Source organism: Pogona vitticeps, chromosome 1 (assembly GCF_051106095.1).
Source record: "Pogona vitticeps strain Pit_001003342236 chromosome 1, PviZW2.1, whole genome shotgun sequence".
In the NCBI taxonomy this organism is placed as follows: Eukaryota; Metazoa; Chordata; class Lepidosauria; order Squamata; family Agamidae; genus Pogona; species Pogona vitticeps.
Genome location: NC_135783.1, coordinates 84,740,763 through 84,754,216, shown reverse-complemented (window position 1 = coordinate 84,754,216; position 13,454 = coordinate 84,740,763). Strand labels below are relative to the sequence as shown.

At 40.1% G+C, this 13,454-nt stretch overlaps 1 protein-coding gene across 10 annotated transcripts in view; it reads left to right on the top strand.

Moving 5' to 3' along the window:
• Window positions 1–13,454, top strand: part of L3MBTL3 (L3MBTL histone methyl-lysine binding protein 3) — an 85,612-nt gene that overhangs the window by 51,902 nt on the left and 20,256 nt on the right. For all 10 annotated transcript variants that reach the window (XM_020790746.3, XM_078383371.1, XM_078383373.1 and 7 more), the window contains 4 exons: window positions 6,999–7,075; window positions 8,753–8,838; window positions 12,312–12,422; window positions 13,329–13,443. In XM_020790746.3, coding sequence (XP_020646405.3) covers window positions 6,999–7,075; window positions 8,753–8,838; window positions 12,312–12,422; window positions 13,329–13,443 — 389 coding nt within the window. The remainder of the gene's footprint in view (window positions 1–6,998; window positions 7,076–8,752; window positions 8,839–12,311; window positions 12,423–13,328; window positions 13,444–13,454) is intronic.

Sequence of the window (13,454 nt, the reverse complement as noted above, 5' to 3'; positions counted from 1 at the left end):
TGGAGTTTGATGGTGGGTACCTTTGGGGCAACCCAATAACACTATGGACTGGTTGTGGTGGGAGTACAGTGGTGCCTCACACAACGATGTTAATTGGTTCCAAAAAAATCAACGTTGTGTGAAACATCGTTCTGTGAAACACCATTTCCCATAGGAATGCATTGAAAACCGGTTAATCCGTCCAATGAGAGAAAATTCAGAAAATCACTAAAAATTAAGGACGACTCAGAACAACACCAGATTAAGTTTGCACAGGGTTCAGGAGGTGGGATAACGATTGCAAGCATTTAAAACCTGTTCCAAACATTGTAAGACCCTTAAAAATGAGTGAAAACAGAAGAGCTTCAAAAGCACTGAAGCCGGCTTCAGTGCTTTTGAAGTCCTTTCCGATGTCCCTTTTCCTTCATTTTTAAGTGTCTTACAATGTTTGGAACAGGTTTTAAATGCTTGCAATCGTTAGCCCACCTCCTGAACCCTATGCAAACTTAATTTGGTGTTGTTCTGAGTCGTCCTTAATGTTTGGTGATTTTTTGTTTTCCCTATTTAAATGCATTGAACTGTCCATTCAATTGATTTAAATGGGGAAAATAAAAAAATCACCAAAAATTAATGAAGACTCAGAACAAAACCAAATTAGGTTTGCACATGTTTCTCAAGGTGCACTATGGAATCCAAGCATTTAAAACAGGTTTCAAACATTTTAAGACACTTTTAAATGAGCAAAAAGGGACATCGTTAAGTGAAATTCCCCCATAGAGAACATCGTTAAACGATGGGGGAAATTCCTCAAAAAAACCCATCGCTGTGTGAATTCATCGTTGTATGAAGCAATCATTGTGCGAGGCACCACTGTATTTCGATCAGCAGGAGTCAAGTTCAGTTCTCTCAGATCGTACACAGGCTTGGAAAATATCAAGAGGACCTCTTTGCTTCCTCACTGAATTACAAAGTGGAGAATTTTGTTTCCAAGTTCATAACAGAGGAGCATGGGGGCTTGGTCTGGTGGTAGAATGGCCAAATATCCTGTGCTATACCAGTTGATATATTGATGATAGAGTTGTGCAAGATACAGTTCCAATGGAAGGAAGTGATCTTGTGGCCCTAGGATATGGTTTTCAAATCTGGCGCGTCTGGAGAATTGAGAGAGTTGCCTTCTTCTGGTTCAGCTACACCTCAGATCTAAGCGTTCTTCTTCATGGCCTCTGTGAATGCACACAACTGGGTTTAGACTGCACCTGCGCAGGACTCCTCGGATTCTTCTAGAGCTAAGGTTAGTTGCAAGTTGCCCCTACAGTGCATGCTCCGCCCGCCTCAACTAAACAGATTCCGGAAACCTCTGTGCAGGTGCAGATAAAGCCCATTAGTGTGAATTCACAGATGACCAAAGAACCAGAGTTACGGCAAGTAACCTCTCTATATCCTCATATCGATGGAGCTGGTTATAGTTCCACACCTGGAAGCTGTGTAATGGTACAGGCATGGAATTCTTTGTATATTTTCCACAGGTGATTCGTACTGTTTTTTCCCCCAGCTTGCAAGGAGAAAGACTAAAAAATCTTAAAATCATAAAAGATTGTAATAATTCACATGGCAAGCATTGGGCTGGTCATGTCAGTGCAACAATTGGTTCCCTATTTGGGCATTTCTTATAATAGTGTTGGCTTTTTAATAGACTGGCTTGGAAAAGAAGTTGAAAGCATCAGGCGTCAGCCTTGAGTTCTATTATTGGTGCAAACGGGGATTGTTCACTGGCCTAATAGCTGCATGTAAGGAATTTTTTTACAGGGATGATTTCCCTGCTTACCCTGTTTCCTGTCTGGGATTTACATACTGTTCCGAACAATAATAAAGCCACCATTTGAAACTTTTAGGAAGGACACAACTAATGTTTTTGTCTCGGAAGGTTTTATTTTATGGTCAGTTAGTTCAGCATGGGGAGCATCCAGGCTAGGTGTTCTTCTTGTGCGTAAGGACTCAGTGGTTTTGTATTTGGATCCATCATTTATTCCAAAGGTTAAATCTGCTTTTCATCATGCTCAGGAGCTAGTTCAGTCTACTTTTTGCTCAGATGGTAAAGTACAGGAGGAAAAGCAATGACATAAATTGGACAAGCAGTATGCCTTAAAGGTCTATTTGTCACATCCCAAGTCTTGTCTTTGATATGCTTGCTTGTTTGTTTCCTTTTATCCAGCAACAGTAGAAAGACAGGTATCCTCCACTACATTGTCCAGGTAGAGCAAATCATATATTGATCCCTATTATAGTCCAGGGTCTATTGTTGTCCCAGGGCATATTATGGCATATTCAACTAGGAATTCAGCTGCTTTTGACTGTATTTAGCAGTTCCACTTCTGTCTCTGACATTTGTCAACCTGCCGCATGGACCTCCATATTCCTTTGGTTTGCCATCAGAAAGCTGGTAAATTTGTTGTGGCTGAAGCAGCTCTTCAGAGTTATATAGGCAGTAGTACCCAGTGTGGTGTAGTGAACAGAGTGATGGACTAGGTCTTAGGAGGCCTGGAGCTGAATTCTTGCTCAGCTATGGAAACTCACTGGAGGAGTTAAAACTGTTAAAACTATGCTTAAATATCTCACTTACCTTGAAAGCCCTGTTAGGGTAGCTATAAGTCAGTTACAGCCTGATGGTATATAACAGTAACAACAAGAGCAACGACAGCAACAACAACAACATGTTCCTAGAGCTTGTTCCCACTCTTTGCTGACCTTTGGGTAGGTCCCAGTTGAGGATATCTTCCCCCTGCAGGGAAACGGAATATTGGTATTGACTGAGAAAGTTCATTTTCTGCTGCATAGAGATGACATCTTATTCCCCTGAGGGGAGGTTTGTTCATGAGGGGTGGACTTCCATCCACCTACTGCTATTTTCATGGAAGTTACTGGAACTGGTATTTCTTGTGGAACTTGTTATACTTTCAGCCAGTGGCAGCTGAAAGTGACTCCAGTTTGAGACAGGGCTTTAAATCCACCCTAGGCTTTCATCTGCACTTTACAGGAGCTCTCCAAGGTGCTGAAGCATGTGCCCAAGATAGGTTCAGCACGTCAGATAACCGTGAACTACAAACTGAAACCTAGAGTGGCTTCCCAGCCTCACTCCTGGCATTGGTGTTACCAGTCGCACTGCCTTCAACTGGAGGAGGGTTCACCTTCCTACTTGGAATGGAGGTTAAAATATGATTGACAGGTCCTGCCTTTGAGTAAGTGGGAAAAGCATTAGTCAAAGACACCCTCCATCCACAGAGAATAACCTTTACAATAATTATCAAGATCCTCAGGCAGTACCAGATATACTGCTGGGCTGTAGTATATTTTCATTTTTCCTGATTAACCAAGAGGGTTTCCTATGTTTTTTTAAAAAAAGCTAGAATATAGTGTCATGTAATTTTATATTTATGGGATAAATTAAAATGCTGCAAACAATGAGCAAGCTTTCAGGTTCATAAAAACTCATACTCAGATTAAATGTTGAGCAAATACCTGTTTTTTCATTTTGTTTTAAATTTATTCTGTCACAAAAAGAGCACATATAAACAGTTGCCTTTAAAATACACCAATAGAAGACCTTTTAAGGTGGAATTCTGAGAGGACTTTAAATGGTTCAGTTGTTGTTGTTTGTTCTTTAGTTGTAACCCCATGGACCAGAGCACACCAGGCCCTCCTATCTTCCACTGCCTCCCGGAGTTTGGTCAAATAAATGGTTCAATATTTGGTTCAGAATTTTCAGCATGTATTCAGTATTGAAACAGTGCCGTCTACGTTGGCTTGGGCACGTCGTGAGGATGGCTGATGGTCGAATTCCAAAAGATCTCCTGTATGGAGAATTAGTGCAGGGAAGCCGCCCCCGAGGGAGACCACAGCTGCGTTACAAGGACATCTGCAAGCGGGATCTGAAGGCCTTAGGAATGGACCTGAACAGATGGGAAACCTTGATGTCTGAGCGTTCAGCCTGGAGGCAGGCGGTGCATCATGGCCTCTCCCAATTTGAAGAGACACTTGTACAGCAGACCGAGGCAAAGAAGCAGTCCCGAAACAAACAAAACCAGGGAGCTGGACAGGGGACAGATTGTATTTGTCTTCAATGTGGAAGAGATTGTCACTCTCGAATTGGCCTTCTCAGCCACACGAGACACTGTTCCAAGACCTCCATACAGAGCACGATACCATAGTCTCTCGAGACTGAAGGATGCCTACATTATTTGTATATAGGCAGTGTGAACATATTCCATCCCCAAGTCAAGCAACAGGATTAAGCAAATCACTGGCATGCTTTATCACTTGCAACTAGTAATTTGTGTTTTAAATGTGAGACAGATTTCCTTAAAGCAGGTGAGGATGGTTGCTAGGAGATCTGGCAGTAAAGGAGGTCAATGAGGAGGGAAACTAGGGAAAATGCAGAAAAACGATCATGTGAATGATAACACAGGAAAAACAAATGATTCCAACGTACAGAAAGCTTGTTTAAAGCTACTACTTGGGGCCCTCAGCATCAAAAGTTTTCAATCCAGTGGGTTGGATAGAGAGAGCTATGCATGTTACAGGGCTGGTGGAGGCTGACTTTCTCCTGGAAGACTTTCTGCCTATTGGAGAAGGATCCTTTAAGAATCAAGAGCTCTTTTCTACATGAGTTGGCTGTGGCTTGGAAGGCAAAGGAGGAAATAGGGCTTTTCAATGAGACAAGCTAGTAAGGACTATGTTCCATTCCACTGCCTTCCTTCTGATTTCATTGTGACTTGCTAACTGCTCCTCACTCCCCAGAAGGCCTCCCCTGTGGGTTGAGCGACCCTTCAGAGGGATCAGAAGGGAACTGTCACTTTCTGCCATCAGAGTAGTATCATCTGCATATTTGAGGTTGTTGATATTTCTTCCGGCAGTCTTAATTTTGGCTTGGGATTCATCCAGTCCTGCCTTTCGCATGATGTATTCTGCATATAAGTTAAATAAGCAGGAAGACAATATGCTCCTTTCCCAATTTTGAACCAATCAGTTGTTCCATATCAAGTTCTAAGTGTTGCTTCCTGTCCCATGTATAGATTTCTCAGGAGATAGATAAGGTAGTCAGGCACTCCCATTTCTTTAAGAACTTGTCATAGTTCGCTGTGGTCCACATAGTCAAATGCTTTTATATAGTCAATGAAGCAGAAGTAGGTGTTTTTCTGGAACTCTCTGGTTTTCTCCATAATTCATTGCATGTTAGCAATTTGGTCTCTAGTTCCTCTACCCCTTTGAAATCCAGCTTTTAGTTCTAGGAGTTCTCAGTCCACATACTGCTGAAGCCTACCCTGTAGGATTTTTAGCATAACCTTGCTAGTGTGTGAAAGGAGTGCAAGTCTACGATAGTTAGAGCATTCTTTGGCACTGCCTTTCTTTGGGGTTGGGATTTAGATTGATCTTTTCCAATTCTCTGACCACTGCTGAGTTTTCCAAACTTGCTGGCATAAGATTAAGGAGAATAAATTCTTTTTCTCTATTGCTAACCTACTGCACTTGTTAAGGTTCAAAATGTTTTTGCAGAACCATTTTTAAGCATAAGAGGAGTTTGTTTTATCATTAAGAATTGGGCACCCAGAAATGTTTCATGCTAATAATATTCAAAGACTATTGCTCCAATAATCACAGAATGTATGTTTGTTGCAAAATTTACATTGAACACTAGATGGGGATGTAAGATGACTTCTGTATTATATTACTAACTGACTTTACTAAACAGGATTAAATCAGAATGCAAAAGTTGTGCGGAAAGAATGTTCTGTCTTTTGCTTTGTGAGCTTAGGCACAGTTATGACATATTTTTAAAAGGAAGCTATTAGAAGACTGAAAGAAACCAGAAATCTTGTGGCACCTTCAAGATTAACTAATTTGATTCTTCATAAGCTTTTATGTGTCTGGGTACACTTCTTCGGATGAATGGAATGGCTTAGACACATAAAAGCTTATGAAAAAGTAAAACCAGTCAGTCTTAAAAGTGTTATAAAACTTAGGGTTTTTCTTGTGCCACCACAGGCTAGTTCAGGTACCAGCTAGGTTACCTTTTCCACGTTGGATGACTTATATTTTTGGTCTCTAGGTGTCTGTGAATTTTGTTGTATGTGTATATACTTACAATGACAATAAATTATTATTATTATTATTATTATTATTATTATTATTATTATTATTATTATTATTATTATTATTATTATTATTATTATTATTATTTAGACTGGCTGTGTGCCTTTAAATGTAGTCATTTAGGAGGAGTGTGTCTCAGGTTTTGATAATATATGTTCAGTCCTGGAGAGAAAGCTGTTGATTAATTCAGAAAAGAAGACATATTAATAATTCTGTGTACTTTATGCAGTAATCTTGCAAACAGTATATTGAGTGGTCTGGTTCCTGTAACAAAGACTGTTGTTTTCTCATAAAATTGATGTTATTGAACAGTTTGCACATGGCAAAATAAATAATTTTCCCTTTCTCTGTAGATTTGAGTCAGCTCATGTCATGTAAAAATAGCTTTAAAAATAGAGTAATAAATAGTAATAAAAGAGCCAGAAAGAAGTTTGAAATCAAACTTGTAAAGATACACATAGATTTGTACTTGTGAGGGGTGATCAGGCCAGGAACCATTACAGTATTAGAATTTGTCCCGTTGAGAGCATGAATTGCTTGCCTATGCATATTTAACATAACATCCGTAATGTTTACTGTATGTACAGAATTGTTTGAAGAGCTAATCTAACACTTTCGACCAATGTCTAACTGAACAAAGTTATTTTGTAGTCCTTTAACCTTTCCAGAAGCTGGGATAAATATATTCAAATGAACTCTGTCTGAGAAAATTTTTACATAATTCTGAGGAGCATGTTTATGTCTTCATTTTACAGGGAGTCCTAATGTTTTTCTGTGCCCTATTCGCTATGAGCTGCTTTAAATGAAATCTAAGTAATGATTAAGACATTTGTGGGATTGAAACATGATTAAATAAAAATATTTCCCTGCAGGTGTGAAGCAGCTAGTCCACACATTCACCCAGTTGGATGGTGTAAAGAACACAGAAAGACACTAGTTACCCCTCCAGGTCTGTATGAAACCACATATCTATACAGAGACCTTTGGGTAGTGTGGGCAGCATATAAGTTAAATAAAATAAATAAATAAATGTTTTTTCATGAAACTAAAAAGTATAATGAGATATTTTTATCTATTAAGAGTGAGTTTGCAAAGGTAATAATAAGAGAAGGGAGTGAATAAGGCTTTATGGGTCCCTGAACAGTAAGGTGAAAAGGTTACTATGCAAAAGAAACATTCCATTATGGAAAATTAACATGTAGCAAATGAGAACCAATAAATTATGGAAATCATGAACAATATCTTGCAGCTATGAAATTAGAGGACGCAAATCTACTTATAGAGCAACATTTACATATGCTATAAATATTTAACCTGTCATTTGAGTTAATTGTTGCTTCTTCATAGCAAATTCTGTAAAATAACACACTCAGACCAATAATATAATTCACTTCCATTTTATGTGTAACTGGAACGAGCAATGCATTGAAGCTGTTACCTTTTTAACAATAGGTATTCATAAACGAAGAAAAGTCAAATTAGCTTTCCCACAGTAAAATATTTTTCCATGTGTTCAGTTGACGTGTGCTTTGTGTGCATTGAATGGGTAGGGTTTAAGTTTAGACCAACTTCACTAAAATTGCCAGGTGAGCAGGTGGGTGTCTATATTTAAAACTGATACATGATTCGTATAGGTTCAAAGTAATATATGGTTCCAACACATTTGGAGATGAGATGCATGTGCCTCCAGATCTTTTGCTTACAAGCCCAAAAACCAGTGAAACCATTTAATAGTTTTTTATGATTAAAATGTTATTGTTTAGATATATTAGGTCATAATCCTGTCTCTTGGCAAAGTAAATCACACAAGAGTAGCCTTGTTGAAGTAATGGGGATTTAGATGCCCTACTCAAATGCTAAAAGAAGTCACAGTTATAGTAGGCCCATTGGAATCAATAGATTTACTACACTAAACAACAGGATTTTGGGCGACTATGTGTTATAAACATTGTACAAAATACATTGAACAAAAACTAAATACAGTGGTGCCTCGCTTAGTGACATTAATCCGTTCCGCAAAAATGACTGCAGAATGAAAATGTCACTAAGCCATATTAAAAAGCCCATAGAAACGTGTTTAATGCATTCCTATGGGCTTGAAAACTAATCTTATGTGAAAATCCTCCATTGCGGCGGCCATTTTCAGTGCCTCTAAAGCGAGGCAACACAGCGGGCGGCCATTTTGTTTACATGGCAGCCATTTTGGAACCACCAATCAGCTGGCCTAAAAATGGGGGCTTTGCGATGATCGCTTCCCTGCGATCATCGCAAAGCGAATTTTCCCCATAGAAAACACGTTAAAACGGAGCGATCGCTATGCGAGGCACCACTGTACTGTATATATTAACCTCTCTGATCTTGTCAAAGAAGTAATGAAATAAGGTGAAAAATAGGAGATGTGCATCAACCCTGAATCAGGTATGAATGTCTTAGGTATGACTTCTGGAACTTGCAGTTCCTTCCACAGGGTTGCATTATATTATATTCAGATTGCATTATATTAATGAAGGCTGGGATGAGGGGAGTGTGAATCACTATATTCTTTGAACTGAATAATTAGGTCTGGAAAGTACCCTAAATACATCTGTTGTGCAACATAACAGCTGTACTATTATTTATTTATTAGACTATCCACATGCGAAACATTTTTCTTGGGATAAATATTTGGAAGAAACCGGTTCTTTACCGGCACCTGCCCGGGCTTTTAAAGTGGTAAGAAATCTCTCCAGTGCATTCATATTCATCTTGCTTATTAGCTTCCATTGTTGCTGCCTCTTTGATTAGTATTTATATGCTCATGTAATATTGCCATTGATAGACGCCATCAGATACATATTATAGGGTATGTTTCTTAGAGGTCTGCAGCTGTTGACCTTTCAGCCAAATCTGGACCACTAGTTATAGCCATCTTGGTTTTCATTACTGACCAAGGTATAAACATCAGTGATTGAGCAAGAGCTAGGAGGCAGGCTTCTATGCAGACAGTTAAAGAGAACTGTGACTACATAAAGGAGTAGTCTAGTACAACATTGAGAAACACTTTGTTAATACATGCCGGTGATTATTTTAATCTAGCATTCCGTTTCTAGCAGTAGCCAACCAGATATTTCTCAGAAGCTCAAAAGCAATCTCTAAAGGCAGAGATGAGAAGCTCTTGCTCTGTAAATCAACTTTGACCCACCAAGCTGTTTCTCCCAGCTCATGAGGCTTCAGTCTTCTGTCCCTTCCCCATGGGGAAGCCATACCCTGCCCACCCAGGAAAAGAGCCACACAGCCTTGAGGTTGTGTTTCATTTGTGTTGGTCATCCTTGACCTCTGTGCTCTCATCCAGCACATGGGGGTGATGAACTGAAGTTTCAGCTAAGTTTGTTTTGCTCCTTCTTCACTTTCCCCGTGGAGAAACTCTAGGCAGGACATTGGGAAGGGACTTTTGATGTCTGACGGCATTGCTCTGTCTCCTGACCTCATCTGGCTCATGGATAATGAACTCAAAGGAGGAACCAGGCTTATTGCCTCCAAAATATTCCCTGTGTCTCTTGTTTCCACCAACTGCTATATAAATGTTACTGCCTCTGAATCAGGTTCCACCCCGTTGTCATGGTTAGTAGTTCTCAATTAGCCTTCTAGAAATGTATAAGCTTAAAAATTTCTAAATGTTTGTAAGCTTAAAAAATCTGGTGCGATGTATCGATTTTTGGATGTTTGACTTAAAATAGCAGACAGATAATAATGGGTTCCGAGGAGGATAACACACGTGGTCATGAAGGACCAGTTTCTGTGGAGGAAGGTTCAGCAAAAACATGTTTATGTTTATTTAAAATATTTTGTACCCATCTTTTCTCCTTGAAGAAGACCCAAGGCAGCTTATAACATTGAAAGACAATATTTAAAGTTGAAGTCAATGAGTATGCAACAGTGGTTAACATCATTAAAAGATAATATTTAAAGCTAAGAACAATGAATATAAAGAGGCATCTTACATCAAGAACAATAAGTATACAAATATTTAAAAAGTGCTACTCTAAGAAATGGAAAACACACAACTGGAAAATGCAAGTAGTACTGAAAATCCACTCAAAGCAGTAATGCATAACAATTGATCTAAAAATCACACACAGGGGACCAGTTACTGTAGCATCATTCACTGGCAAAATCCTCTTGCATAAACTGGATCCAGTGCTAGAAACAATTAATTTAAATTAATTGAAAGCTTCCTGTCCCCTCTCCTTTCAGGTTCTAAGGCTCCCTAGGGCTTCTTTTGGGGAAGCCTTTGGGAAAATCAGGATGGGGAAGGAAGCCTTTCATAGTCAAAAATAGTTGCCAAATCACCACTGCTAGTCCCAATCTTGGCAGAAGCAAAGCTTTCAATTTCGTGATTTCCAGTCCCAGATCAGATTTATATCTCTGTATCTTTATGCAGCAGGATTTCCCCCATTGTTTCAAAAACTTCTGACATGCTCCCCCGGCAAGCCTTGTTTCACTTGATATTTGTTTATCTTGAACTTTAGGTGAAAATTAGCTGTCATCATAATAATGGATGGCAAATGAGTTTAGAACTAGAGGTTTTAGCAAAACAGATGTATAGGAAACATCATGTCAAGATTCATTGATTTAAATCGTGAAAAAAGATGATCTTAAAACAGTGATTAATTGCGTTAGCTTAACTACTAGAGTATTATTTACATTATGATTTTCTTATAGCAAGGCGTTCTGTTAATTCTGCTTACAGATTACTTGTAGAGTCAACATCCTTTCATGCAGATTCATAATTATTGTTGTAATTCTTATTTAAGAAATGTAATATTTACATTTTAAAATTTTAAATTACAAAAAAATTCAGATGTATCTCAGCTGCATCATGTGTCTATCAGCCATTTAACTTAAGTAATTATAAGTTATACAATTATTCTTTAGAATATACCGTATTTGCTGGCGTATAAGATGACTTTTTTGGCCCAAAAACATACCTCCAAATTGGGGGGGGGTCGCCTTATACGCCGGGTGCACTTCAGTTGGGTCAGGAAAGAGCCACCGCCATCACCGTTGAGTGAATGACACAGGGCCGCACCTGTCGGGGAGGAAGGCAGGCAGGCAGGCATGTGGTCAGTCCGGACGGAAGGAGGGAAGCAGAGCCGGCCATGCCTGAGTGGCCAGAGCCCAGCGCTGGACAGCCGCTTCCCCTCCTCCTCCACTGCCGCCATCCGCCCACTCGCTTCCCCTCCTCCTCGCCGCTGAGCCAGCTGCTCACTCACCCGCCTGCCGCCGGATAGCTGCTTCCCCCCTCTCTCTTTCTCTCTGTGTGTTTGTGTGTGTATGTGTGTGTGTTTGTCTCTCCTTTGATTGAGAAGGAGGAGAAGTGAGTAGGAGGAAGGCTGTTTGTTTACCCACCTCCTGTAAGCAAAACTTTGTGGTTGCCTTCTGGAAGGAAGAGATGAGGTGGTGGCAGTGACATCAATGGTGGTCCCCCACCACCTGTTTCCCCAGTCCTCCTGAATTTCTCTGGGAGCTAGGATCAACCCAGGAGCAGAAGGAAGACATTTTATGTCTTTATTCTCCATCTTCCTCTTCCTTTCCTCTCTCCCTTCCTTTCCTTATTAATCTTCACTCCCCCCCCCACGCACACCATGTAGCCTTTCATGGAACAAAGTTTAAAATGGGCAGAGAGGATGCGTGGGGGGGGCACAGTGGGCTGCAACCCCTAAATGTGACTTCTGCTCTGTGTGTGAGAGAGAGAGAGAGGAGAGGGGAGGGAGAGAGAGTCTAATCTAGAGGGAGGCAAATGGGAGAGGCCTGAGGTGCAGGGTTGGTGGAACAAAGAGTTGTCTTGGTGGAAGAAAGAATGGATCTGAGGTGCAGACCCTCATGGACCTTCATGGAGTCATGTGATTTTTAAGTAGGATAATCCCCAAACCACTCTCAGTCATAGACATAGTCTATGCTCACACTTTGGACAGTGGAGCATGGTCCCATGAACTTCCAGGGCGGGCCCGGTCAGCCACCACAGGCGCTGCAGCAGAGCTGTCCACTCTGAGTGGAAATGTTGGGGGGGTGGTTTCGGCTTATCTGCCCAGTCGTCTTATACACCGGCAAATACAGTATTCTCTTTCTTTAGCAGCCACTTTGCTGATGGGTTTTAACAGAAATGTATGTTATAAATGAAACTGTAATAAACTTTATCATTTTAGAAGCCATTTCATGGATTTCAGAAGAATATGAAACTTGAAGTAGTTGACAAGAGGAATCCTGTACTTATCAGGGTAGCCACGGTTGTAGATACTGATGATCACAGAATAAAGGTAATTGAAATTCTTCCCCTGGTCACCTCCCTGCCCCTACCCATGTGGCTTAAGACCTTGAGGACTAGAAACTTTCAGAAAACCAGATATAGACATCTCAAATAAATGGCACAGATTTAACCCAGATTTCTTCCTGTATTAGTCATAAACTGATTTACTTAGTATTTCTTGGCACATAGTTGCAGTATAATACAGCGTTCAAAATAACAGTGTAGAGTGTTAAAAATCAAGAGCTCCCAGGGTCTATGTATTTGATGCTGTTTTTGAGATACTTTGACCTCCAGTCTTGGAGCTTCCTATTTCTGGGAGGTGGTGGTTGTTCTCATGATTGTTTCTCAAGACTGTTCATTTAATATGAATTCACTCAGCATGAACATGTCGTGTATGTTTTTTAAAAACACACACAAACATATTATTCAATATAACATTTTAATTGCTCAGAAGTGATTCAGCTGTATGGATAAGCCTGCACAGTTTGTGATCCATGGAGCCAAAGGCAATCAGAGTTTTGTAAAGTTACTTTTCTAGAGTATAACTTTCCAGATCCCACGGTGAGTCACAATTTTTGCTGGTCTGGTGAGGACTTGTATATTCAGAATCATTTATATAATCAAGCAGTCCTTTTAAACTCATGTGCCAAGACCTTCATGAATTAGCTGCTATTAGTATAATTGGATAGTTCTTGTCTCTGTGAAGCTGACATAAAAACTGCTGTAATTACCATGAATAGGAGTTAGTGCCTAATTTGACATAATTTGGTATTTTTACTTTATCTTGCATAATGCCTGTAATTTAAATATAAGTATTGTTTCTTGACAGTTTTGTACTTGGACAGCAGGGCAGCCAAGACATAACAGGGATGCAGGCCTTCACTATAATCTGATCATACCATTCCTTGGTGTTTAGATCCACTTTGATGGCTGGGACGGCATTTATGATTATTGGGTCGATGCAGACAGTCCTGACAACCATCCTGCTGGCTGGTGTGCGAAAACCGGACATCCTCTTCAGCCCCCTCTTAGTAAGATGCCG